The sequence below is a fragment of the Octopus bimaculoides genome, chromosome 24 (assembly GCF_001194135.2).
Source record: "Octopus bimaculoides isolate UCB-OBI-ISO-001 chromosome 24, ASM119413v2, whole genome shotgun sequence".
Classification (NCBI taxonomy): Eukaryota; Metazoa; Mollusca; class Cephalopoda; order Octopoda; family Octopodidae; genus Octopus; species Octopus bimaculoides.
Window position 1 is genome coordinate 17,188,245 of NC_069004.1, and position 12,790 is coordinate 17,201,034.

Here is a 12,790-nt window from a genome sequence, read left to right on the forward strand (position 1 = left end):
AGGGTTAGAGTTAGGGTTAGGGTTAGGGTTAATTGTTTCAGAATCGTTTGTTTATGTAGTCGGCACTTAATGTATATCGGCTGAATGGACGTCAGTGATTGGTTGAAATTACAGAAATACGACAACTTTAACATGGAATAATTTATGGATTTCTTTTTTTTTTTAAGAAGACTAAGAGAAAAAGATGTTTTATATGACACATTCTACCAGTGTTCCAAGTTTCAAAGTGTTTCGTTAATGAAAAATGTGGCCCCCATTTTAAAAAAGATCCTTTTTGTTTTCTTACTTGTTTCCTTTGTTTTCTACTTGTTTCAGTCATTGGACTGCAGCCATGCTGGGGCACCACTTTGCAGGGTTAAGTTGAACAATTCTATATCAAGCACTTAATTTTTTTTAAGTCTGATATTTAGTTGTGTTTCTTTCTATTCTTATTTTGAATCCTACCAAGGTGGCCTCAGTTATATAAGTACCCAGCAAGAAATGGTGGTTGGTTCTAATAATAGACTGTATCCATTCTTCTAAAATGTGAGTGTGTACATGCAGAAAATTAATGTATGTTGGATTTGTCTATTTTGCAGATTGAAGAGAAAGCAATAACAGACCTCATGGCATACTACATAGACCAGGTATCTTTTGACGAAACCATCAGCATCGAGAGGGAATATGTCCATATAGAACAGCCATTGTGGAATGTAAACCGCAAACTCTGATATAACGAGACTCTTCTTTCCTGCCCTCCTCACTCATAGCTATTAGCTGTGAGAAATATAAACTACATGTGTGTGTGTACGTATGTATGTGTGTGTATTGACAAACCATGTGTGCAATGACAAAATAAGACAACCTCAATATTGTTGGTAATTGAAGACTAAATTTATTAAATGACGCAAGTAAGCATTCTACATCTGTGTCATTTTATATATATGATGTTATATTAGCTATAATCAACACTAATCCTTCATGACAAAGTATAGTAGGGATATCAACTTCAAAATGAACCTGGATCAAGTAAAGTGTATAAAAGTGCAACATATGCTTTTCATTTTTACTTATGAGATGAGTTGCTGCCATTAAATTAGCTAAAGGCTTAGCAAAAATGTTAATGACTATATATATATTTATTTATGTGTGTGTATGTGTAAATAAGACAACCTCAATATTGTTGGTAATTGAAGACTAAATTTATTAAATATATGTATAGTGCCAGTGGAGCGCTAACAGCACCGTCCGAGCGTGATCCAGAGTGACTGTCTGGCTTCCGTGCCAGTGGCACATAAAAAGCACCATTTGAGCATGATTGTTACCAGCGTCGCGTTACTGGCACTTGTACTGGTGGCATGTGAAAAATCATTCAAGCGAGGTCGTTGCCAGTGCCACTGGACTGGCTCCTGTGCAGGTGGCACGTAAAAAAACACCATTTGAGTGTGGCCGTTGCCAGTACCGACTGACTGATTCTCGTGCCGGTGGCACGTAAAAGCACCCACTACACTCTCAGAGTGGTTGGTGTTAGGAAGGGCATCCAGCTGTAGAAACTCTGCCAGATCAGATTGGCGTCTGGTGCAGCCATCTGGTTTGCCAGTCCTCTGTCAAATCGTCCAACGATGATGATGATGTTGATGTATATATGAGATTAAATAAATGACAAGAGAACAGGAATTATGTAATCATCTTCGTTAGCTTACAACTGTTTCTGCATTTTATAGCAGAAACAGCTGTAAGCTGATGAAGCTGTTCTTTTGTCATTTATTCAATTTCATATTACACACTGGACTTGCATTACACTTCATTTTGAAGCATATGTATATTGAGTTCTAACACTAGATTATTAATATTGCTATACCTAAGTAAAACCTTAAAACATATTTTTTCCTATAGTTTCAGCTGAGAGCTGCGGCCATGCTGATGCACCACCGTTTACATATTTATATATATATGTATATATAATATATGTATGTAACTCTTTAGACTAATGGGTATACATCAATTGGTGTGTTGAGTAAAGCATGTTCACAGTTTGTATTGCCTGGGGTCATCCACGGTTGGGGTATATATCTGCTGAATCTACATCAGGAAGTCCACAGTGTTAGCTGAGATAATGATAACTGATGAAGGAAGCAGAGGATAGATTTAGCAGGAGCCTTTATTCAGTTCAATGATTGTTTTGACTCATCCTGAAACTGTCTGTTATGGGTTGGATTTTGTGCATCTAATTGTGTTGCATCAATCTATGCAGTTTGTATCTCATCAGGTATATTTAGCGGGACATCCCCTTCTTTATGTATTCATATGCATATACATAGGAGAAATTACAATAAACACAAGTCTGTATCATTTGTTCCTGTGTACATGTGACCATTGTGGTTGTTTGAAGCTCTGCATTGGATATTCTAAATGCAATTTGATGTTTAACCACAATGGACCTTTCTAACTAAATTCAATAAAGTGTTCCCCAGTGATCCGTTGTGGTTAAGTATCTTGAAACATCAAATGCAGAGTTCCAAACAACACAAGGGTGAAATGTATGTAGGAATAGATTATATAAGCTTGTGCTTATTATAATTTCTTCTACATTTGCTCTGTATGTCACAACTAGCATACTGCTAAGTATGTTAGTAGCTTAACCACTATACTGGAAGCAGACTGGATGATGGTAATCTACATGGAGCTCTAAACTTAATGGTAACTGTCTTACATCTATTTCTACACACAAGATACACTATGTATATACATAGACGTGTGTGTATATTTTGCCAAAGAATTGTTTTAAAATGTACTACTTTTATTATGTTTTAAATTTACCTTCCACCATACAGATGTAACATTTGCCCTTAATATCTAAGGAAAGCGTTTGAAATAGCATCTGATTTAATCCTCCATTCTCATTAAATGTTGAATCTAACATGGCAAAATTTTCTTAGACTTTATAAATAAACAATTCCCTGTTAACCAGCATTACAAAACAAAATTTTTACAGAAATGACATAAAGGAAGTTATTGTTGCATTGTCAATAGGAAAAACTAAACGACATGTAACAGAACTAAATCAACAAAAGTAAATTGCACACTCTTTAAGCTTGTCATGAAATACTAAAGCAATGATATATGGATCAAAGATTTCTTCTGAAAAAATTAAACCCAGAGACAGAGCATAAAAATTACACTGAAACACTGATGGATACATTTAAAATATGATAATGTCACAGTACAGAAAAATAGAAAAATATTTTTTCTTCAGTAATTAACAATTTCTGTAAGTATTTAAATATCTTAAGAAGGTAATTCATCTTGATTAATGAATAAGTAAAAACAGAATTACTATACTCCCTTACACTGTTTTCTTGATGCAGCTGCAGGCAGAAGTTGATATCCCTATTTTACTTTGAATTGTTAGTGCTAAAACCATTCTTGGTTGTTCATTTGATGACTGCTGCCAGAAGACACCTCTTCTGCTGTATGAGACTACAATTAATGTTGACCATAATTATTATAACAAAATAAATATATCACCTTTCTATACATAATTGAGTTCACTTGTTTATGACAATACATTATATATGTATATATATATATATTATATATATATATATATATATTTTATATATATATATATATATATATATATATATATATATATATATATATATATATATATATATATATATATATACATACATGCATACATACATACACACACATTATATATATATATATATATATATATATATATACGAATTTGTGTGTCTGTGTGTAAACAATAAAACTACTTGTTTTAATTGTAAATGTTACTTGTGGTTGAGTGTTTGCCTAAGTATGTGTCTTTGCGTACACACATTACTGTATATGTATGTGTACTCGTGGTTGTTTATATATTTCTTCCCCCTTGTACACTCTTACAAACCCCCACCCACACACCCTTCTAGCGTCTCTGTCCCCAATCACTACTACTCACTTTGTACCCTGAAGTGCTACCTGAATACCTCATCACCACTACATTTCTCTTTGGAGATATTACGGATTCATTCTCACTCTCTCCCTTAAATATGAGTAACCTGATATACCTCCTCCTCTTCAACAAGCTCTAGCTCTACCCTAACCTCTCTTCTCTTACACTTTAACCCCCATAAGGATGCACTCCCACCCCCCTTCTCAGGATTTGCAGACTTGCAAGCTGCATGGTGGGTGATCTCAACAGTGTTGGTGACATGAAAGAAGGACCCAGTACGTACTGTAAAGTGGTTGGTGTTAGGAAGGGCTTCCAGTTGTAGAAATCATAGCAAGACAAACACTGGAACATGGTGTAGTCTTTAGACCCATGGGATCCTTGTCAAACTGTCCAGAATGGAACATGGATGTTAAATGATAAAGATGATGATGATGATGATGATAACTGTATTTGCTGGCATATAAGATACACTTTTTATTTTTATTTTTAAATGTATTCAAAAATGTCCTTGCATCTAACATGACCATTTTACAGATTGGAAACCAAGCATCATAGGCTACAAATCTGGGTGAGCATAAGTCTGCAAGGTACAATAACTGTTACTTCTAATAATATATCAAAAGCAAGCAAATATATATCATAGTCTGTTAGCACAGACTTACAAAAAATTGCTTATATTACATCAGCTGTTATGTGGGGGAAGCCACATCATCTCATTGTACCTCCTTTCAGCATACATAACTCACACCTGCATAATTTAATGGCTTCATTGCCTTAATCTTTTACTCGTTTCAGTCATTAGACTGTGACCATGCTGGGGCACCACCTTGAAGAAGCTTAGTTGAACGAATCAACCCCAGTACTTTTTTTCTTAAGCCTGGTACTTATTCTGTCAGTCTCTTTTGCCAAACTGCTAGGTTACGGGGACGTAAACACACACCAACACTGTTTGTCAAGCAGTGATAGGCGGGGGGGGGGGAACTCAGACACAAAGACACACACGACAGACTTCTTTCAGTTTCTGTCTACCAAATCCACTCTAAAGATTCAAGGCTATTGTGCAAGACACTTACTTGCCCAGGTGTTATGCAGTGGGACTGGCCCCAGAACCATGTGGTTGAGAAGCAAACTGCCATACAACCACACCTAAGAAACAATTTTTTAATTTTCTGAATTAAAAATTCTCCTAGAAAGCTAAAAAGCCATGAGTGGATGGCAACAAAACCATAGTGATAATGTGACAACCCTGATATCCAATCATGGTTACACAAAATATTGCAGCCAGAAATACAATTTTTACAGCCTGTTTGGCAATTCTCTTGACCAAAATATGAACAACTATGCAAGTGATCTGAAAGAAGTTAAACTTGAAATATGGTAATCATATAATGTAGTTTACTCTTTTACCTGTTTCAGTCATTTGACTGTGGCCATGCTGAAGCACCTCCTTTAGTCGAGCAAAGCAACCCCAGGACTTATTCTTTGGAAGCCTAGTACTTATTCTATCGGTCTCTTTTGCCAAACCGCTAAGTTATGGGGACCTAGACACACCAGCATCGGTTGTCAAGCAATGTTGGGGGGACAAACACAGACACACATACAAACACACGCACATACATATATAAATAAATATATACGACGGGCTTCTTTCAGTTTCTGTCTACCAAATCCACTCACAAGGCTTTGGTCGGCCTGAGGCTACAGTAGAAGACACTTGCCCAAGGTGCCACGCAGTGGGACTGAACCCAGGACCATGTGGTTTGTAAGCAAGCTACTTACCACACAGCCACTCCTATGATAAATTTATTGTTTCATACTTTATTCCAACACACTATCAAAATAAGTCATATATTTTCCCCTAACAAAACCAATTCAAAATATCTTTCGGTATGTGTATGATGAAACATACTAAATTTGTCTTTTTCCACAAAATATACTTGTAAAATATGAGTGCATCTTATTCATTAGCATTTGTTTTTGTCTGTATGTTTGTGTGTGTATGCATGCATACATTTGTTTGTGGCTATTTATATGTAGATCTGTTTATTGTTGTGCTAAATTAAGTTTAAGCAACATCTTCTCGTCTCTCTTTCCATATTTTATTTCATTTTTGTTCCTGATGAAGGACAGGTGTCTGAATCATTGAATTTTCCTCTCTTCTTTTCTGCGTAAAAATTATTTTGCATGTATTCTTGTTTGTTGTCTTTTATTTCTGAAACATTTTTTCAGATATGTTTATTTACTTATATGTTTGTGCATATTTTTATATATGTATAGGTGCAAGCATGGCTGTGTGATTAAGAAGTTTGCTTTGAGTTCAATTACATGATATTTGAGTTCAATTGCATGATATTCAGCAAGTGTCATCTACAACAGCTTCTTGCTGAGAAATGTCTTGTGAATGAAATTTGGTTGATGAAAATTCAATTCTGTGACAGGAAGAGCATCATGCTTTAAAATTCAACATGAAATTGTTCCCAATCAACACATACAAACACAAGAAAACAGTCATTGAATGAATGAAAGAATAATTGCCAATATTGTCAGAGTATAGGAGAAAATACTTTGTGATATTTTGTTCTGATTCTTTATGCTCTGAGTTCAAATTCTATTAAGGTCAACTTTGATGTTCATCCCTTCAGGGTTGATAAAATAAAGTAGCAGTCTCAAGCAGTGGATTGGAAGGATTGTTTGAATGTGGGATGAGATGCCTAGTGGTATTTTGTCCAGCTTTTTGTGTTCTGAGTTCTTGGTTGGTAAAGTTACTCCTTCATCTGGTCCTTGGGTGCTTCAAGTAGAGTCTAATGCAAGCGTTCAGCCCATGTCTCCAATTTGGGGATAACATGCTCCTACCAGTCTCACAGAACCACCAGAATAACAGGGATACAATTGTTACCCTCCCCCACCTAACTATAGCTGTAAAAAAAATATTAAAAAAAAAAGACTCAAACAGGTACAGGTGTGACTGTGGTAAGAAGTTTGCATTCTAGCCATGCAGTCTTGGATTCAGTCCCACTGCATAGCACCCTGGGTAAGTATCTTCTACTATAGCCCTGAACTGACCAAAGTGACCCAAACCTTGTGAGTAGATTTGGTGGGCAAAAGCTGAAAGAAGCTGGTTTTTTGTGTGTGTATGTATGCATATACTATGTTTGTGTTTGTCCTTCATCACCAATGTTGGTTTCATTTTGTCCCCATAGCTTAGCAGTTTGGCAAAAGGGACTGATAGCATAAGTACCAGGTTTAAAAAAGTAAGTGCTGGGGTTGATTCATTCAAATAAAAATTTGGCAAGGCAGTGCCTTGTATATATAGATCTGCTGAGCGAGACATGTCGCACGATTTGCAAACAACAGATTGGACTGTGCAGATAGAGAGTGGTAGCCAAGAGATTGGAAAAGGCAACTGAGAAGGGGTCTCTACAGTGATAGGAAGACAAATTAGTAAAATAATTTGGGCCAAGATGGCTGAGAATGGTGCGATCAAGAAAGAATTGGAAACACATTGTGACCAATAATGTATAAGAACTTCTGATAGTTTAGTCAATACAGGTGAAAAATCCTTTAATCTTTTACTTGTTTCAATCCCTTCGCTGAAACTGTTCGCCTTGTGCCTAAATTTGAAACCAGCATTATACAGACTTCAGTATTATATATACATCAATATTATACATGCATCAGTATTATATATCTGTCAACTACTAACTGGAATAAATTAAAACTCATTAAAATTAAATATTTCCAGAAAGGAAATCAAAGAGGTCAGTGGTGGGAGGAGGGGTTTAAATTGAAATTCATTATTTCAGTCATTCGTCTATGGCCATGCTGGGGCACTGCTTTGAAAGGTTTAGCTCAACAAATCAACCCCAGGAATACTTACTTTTAAGCCTGATACTTATTCAAGTGGTTTCGTTTTGCCAAACTACTAGATTACAGAGAGGTAAACAAACCAACTTTGGTTGTCAAGCAGTGATGGGACACAAACTCAAAGGTACACAGTTGTTTACATATCCAAGGTGAACATAAAATCTGGAGACAGGTGAAAATGCTTATTTTCAATAATTCTATTCAACAACATCAATGAATAACACTTTCAACAATGGGTTTATCCAAGACACTGTGTGTTTTATCTTTCATCTTTTTACTTGTTTCAGTCATTAGACTGTGGCCAAGCTGGGGCACCACCTTAAAGAATGTTTAGTCGAATGAACTGACCCCAGAACTTATTCTCTTCTTTAAGCTTGATACTTTTATTTGTCACTTTTGCCAATTTGCTAAGTTACAGGAAACACACCAGCACTGGTTGTCAAGTAGTGGTGGGGGACAAACACACACACATACATATGTATGTATATACAACATGCTTCTTTCAGTGGTGTCTGTCTACCAAATCCACTCACAAGGCTTTAGTCAGCTCAAGACAATTACCCAAAGTTTCATGAAGTGGGACTGAATTAGGAACCATGTGATTGGGAATCAAGCTTGTTACCATACAGTCACATCCTAGAAGAGAGGAAAGTTCTAGAAAGTCAGGAGGCATGAGATGAATATATTTATTTCACCAGTTGATATCCATAAGATTATGATCTCCATTACACTCCTCTGTATTGGTTTACTCTGTGGTTTATAACCTGGTCCACTGGAGAAGCTTTTTTGTGATTACCACTGGATTAGATAAATCCATATATTGCACCTTAAATTTTGATTACACACACACACAAGCACAAAACAAGGTGGAAAAAATAGTACTCAAATACCAAAGGTAGAGTAATATACTTTTTGTTAAAGCTGCAGAAAGTTTTCATCACAACTGTCCAACGAATAGGCTCTCACAGCCTCTTCTACAGCAACTACAATGGCCTCTTCACCTCTGAATTTGCCATATATGTTCCCACCTCTAATTACACAATCTTTAAAATGAAGGACATGTATAATGTGACCATTTGTACATCTGTCTCGGAAAAGGTTTTGAGGCCATGAATAGGATACCTTTCATAATATGCCACTTGTGTGGAATGTATTTAGTCAGTGCTGATGCAATGTTGTACAATGAAGTACTCCTTGATCAATTGTTATATAGAATCTGTTGATTCACTATAAAGTGCTACAACTCCATCCAATGTTGTAAGGTACTGCTTGAAATAATATTGTGAAGTCCTCGACAATCCCATCTTAGGAAGAATTTCCTTTAATGTGGAGTTCTGAGATATATTTTAATCCAGTAGAATATGCATGTGATACGTGTATCAATCTGGTATTGTAAAATAATCCTTTTAGTTTGGCATTGTGTGGATATTAGCATTCCATAATCCAGTTGTGAGACATGATTTTCACTGATTCTTCTTCTCCAGCTTCTGTCTTCTGAATTTTTGGTATTTTGGTGACAAATACTGTGTTAAACTCACCAAAATATACATGGATAACTCTATTATGGACAAGAGCATGTTTGCTAAACAATCTTTTTCACATTATTTTCTAAAAATATAATCAAACATTTTATGAATATGAACTGAAAATTTCATACAAAATCAGTGAATCCTTACAATAAAAAAGGTGAGAGAAGAAGGGTCAAAGCAGGGATAAGAAAGAGAAAAAAGGCAAGTGAATTTCCAGGACCTCAAAAAATTGTTACTTTATCTTTCCTTCCCCATTACTGGATCAATAGTGAGTAAACCACATGCAATCAGTTTGTTAATCTTTTTGCGGATTTCTGGATCTTTCATATACATTGCCATAGAGTTTGGATTATTTTGCATGTCATAAAGTATTTTGCTTATTTCTGGTTCACTTAGAATCGCTCTCAATTCAGGGTTTCTCTGTATACGTCTTTGGACAACCTCTGGTGCAGTTGTGTCCAGTCCAGCTTCTTCAGAACTGATCTTGTATCCTTTTAAAGCTTCCTCACAGTTACTGTCAATATCTAAGGCCTTTTCATATTCTAGATGGGCTTTTGAAAAGGCCCTCATCTTCTGAAATAGCTTGCCCTTGATAAGATAGGCTTGAATGTATGTAGGATCAATCCTAGAACAGGATTCTGCATCTTGCAATGATAGTGTATACTCTTGCATCTTCAGGTAGCAGAGAGCTCGGTTGTAATGTCGTCTGACATCGTTAGGACTTCTCTTAATTGCCTCAGTATAATGATTGAGAGCGTTGTTGTAATCTTTCTCTTTGAAACACTGGTTTCCCTTTTGATTTTCTTCTTCAGAAATATCAAAATTGATGTAAGCATTTTTACGTTGTTCTTCTAGGTCCAGTTCCATCTTCTGAGCAATTTTTATCACTGCAGGATTTCTGTCTTCTATAATGGAATAGTCATAAAACTTCAGGGAATTCTCTAAATCGTTCAGTTTTTCATATGCTTTAGCCAAACGGTAATATGTTTTTGCTAAAGTTTTTCTTTCAACTTTATTTTTGGGGTCCAGCTTCAAAGCATTTGTACAGAGTTCTACACATTCCTGGTATTTTCCTTGATCAAGAAACACTGCTGCCTTGTTATTAATTACTGTTATATTATTAGGATCATACTCCAAAGCAATCTCGTAATGTTTCAGGGCTTTGTTAAAATTCTTTGCCTTGTATTCATCATTACCTTTAATTTTTTCTTCTTCACACAATCTGCTCTGTTCTTTGTTATCCATTGTTCAGAGATGAAAGGTTTTCCTCCAAATTAAACAAACTCAAACGAATATAAGAGTCATTGGAAGGTTATTCCAATAAAAATTTACAACTGAAGTCAGTCTGTGAAGAAACATATAATATATTTATCACTTTGAAGACATTAAGTAAAATATTTTGCTTTTAACAGATGAAGATGACTGTTAGTGAGTTGCGTTGAATTTTTGGTGTGAAAAACACCTCAATAACTCCAGCAGAATAATTTAACAACCAATCAACAAAATTATTTCATTCACTAGTTGGTTTATGATATAGCTAGATAGCTAGATAATATAGCTAATATAGCTAATATAGCTAATATAGCTAGATAGCATTAATGACTGCAAACTGCAGCCTGCAGCAGACCGGGGGATCAATGAAACACACAATATGTTGCTATGACAAGGTTAAGTCCACGTAATGAGATTTCTCTAGATTGATGTTGAGTAAAAGAAGGAAATAGGGTTGAGTGTGGGCAGATTAGTGAAATCCACAATTAGGCTAATAGCATTTAATATGCCAGGGATTTAACTTAATTACAATACTTCAATAGTATACACAATTCAGTATTGTACATTATTCACTAATATACATACTTCAATATTATACACACTTCAAAGGCAGCGAGCTGATGGAATTGTTAGTATACTGGGTAAAATGCTCAATGGCGTTTCATCTTAGTTCAAATTTCACCAAAGTCAACTTTGCCTTTCATCCTTTTGAGGTCAACAATAGAGTACCAGTTGAGCACTGGGGTGAATACCACTCTTGGATACCACTCAGTAACTGCACAGACTCACCTGTTGTGTGCGAATCTTGTGACATGTCTGGCCCAGCAGAATTATATATAGTCTGGTGTAGTCTTGGGCCTGGCCAGCTCATGTCAAACTGTCCTACCCATGCCAGCATGAAAAACATACATTAAACGATGGTGATGATGATACACACACACACACACACACCATATTCACACATCTTAATATATCTTTTATCATTTACTTGTTTCAATCATTGGACTGCAGCCATGTTGGGGTCACGCTCTGAAGGGTTTTAGTTGAATGACTCGACCCCCAGTACTATTTTTTAAAGCCTGGTACTTATTCTCTTGGTCTCTTTTGCCAAACGACTAAGCTGTGGGGATGTAAATTGCTGGTCCTGTGCCAAAATTTGAAGCCAATATTATACACACTGCAGTATTATACATACTTCAATAGTATACATACTTTGCCTGGGTTTATCCAAGACACTGTGTGTTTTATCTTTCATCTTTTTACTTGTTTCAGTCATTAGACTGTGGCCAAGCTGGGGCACCACCTTAAAGAATGTTTAGTCGAATGAACTGACCCCAGTATTTATTTTTCTTTAAGCCTGGTACTTATTCTACTGGTCTCTTTTGCTGAACTGCTAAGTTACAGGAACATGAACATACCAACACTGGTTATCAAGTGGTGGGTGGGGTGGGGTTTGGTGAGGGGGTCAAACACACAGATGTATACATACGTCACGAGGGGGAGGGGGAGCGCTAAGCGGTGATAAGTGAAATTGCAATGTTATTATCAGTCCAAATATACTTGATGCACATTTGAACTGGGGAACAAGCTACTTACTGTCTCTTTGTCACAGACAGTATATCTACCTTGACTGTGAGATGTTAGCATTTCACAGTAGTTACCTCCTCATTGGTCACAGACACTAAGCAGACAACACCGAGCTGAATTAAGAGATTATCTTTCTTATGCTTTTCCAGTCACTGTACGATGACTGTCAGCGCTACACGATGACTGTCAGCGCTACACGATGACTGTCAGCGCTACACGATGACTGTCAGCGCTACACGATGGCTCACTGTAAGTAAATTATGGAAGGGGAGCACTAAGCAGTGGTAAGTGGAATTGCTATGTTATTATCAGTCTGAATAAGCATGATGCATGTTCAAACTGGGGAACAAGCTACTCACTGTGTTTTGTCATGGATAATATATCTTGCTTGTTGACAAATGAGGTGTATATACCTAAATCATCTCGCAGTGCCATCTACCTAGACTGTGAGATGTTAACATTTTGGAGTATAGTCTGGTGTAGTCTTGGGCCTGTCCAGCTCATGTCAAACTGTCCTACCCATGCCAGCATGAAAAACATACATTAAACGATGGTGATGATGATACACACACACACACACACCATATTCACACAT

At 36.3% G+C, this 12,790-nt stretch overlaps 2 protein-coding genes across 2 annotated transcripts in view; one reads left to right on the top strand and one right to left on the bottom strand.

Moving 5' to 3' along the window:
• Positions 1–3,521, top strand: part of LOC106879132 (inhibitor of Bruton tyrosine kinase) — a 74,643-nt gene extending 71,122 nt beyond the window's left edge. Inside the window, exon 24 of the mRNA XM_052976525.1 lies at positions 579–3,521. Coding sequence (XP_052832485.1) covers positions 579–710 — 132 coding nt within the window. The 3' untranslated portion in view covers positions 711–3,521. The remainder of the gene's footprint in view (positions 1–578) is intronic.
• Positions 3,522–7,501: 3,980 nt separating this feature from the next.
• On the bottom strand, positions 7,502–10,998 carry LOC106879129 (stress-induced-phosphoprotein 1-like). The gene has a single exon (XM_052976385.1). It carries the CDS (start codon positions 10,579–10,581, stop codon positions 9,574–9,576), a length of 1,008 nt encoding a protein of 335 aa, XP_052832345.1. The 5' UTR covers positions 10,582–10,998; the 3' UTR covers positions 7,502–9,573.
• Positions 10,999–12,790: the final 1,792 nt, after the last annotated feature.

Coding starts and splice junctions, on each gene's coding strand:
- LOC106879129 (XM_052976385.1), bottom strand. CDS start 10,581: ATGGATAACAAAGAACAGAGCAGATTGTGTGAAGAAGAAAAAATTAAA.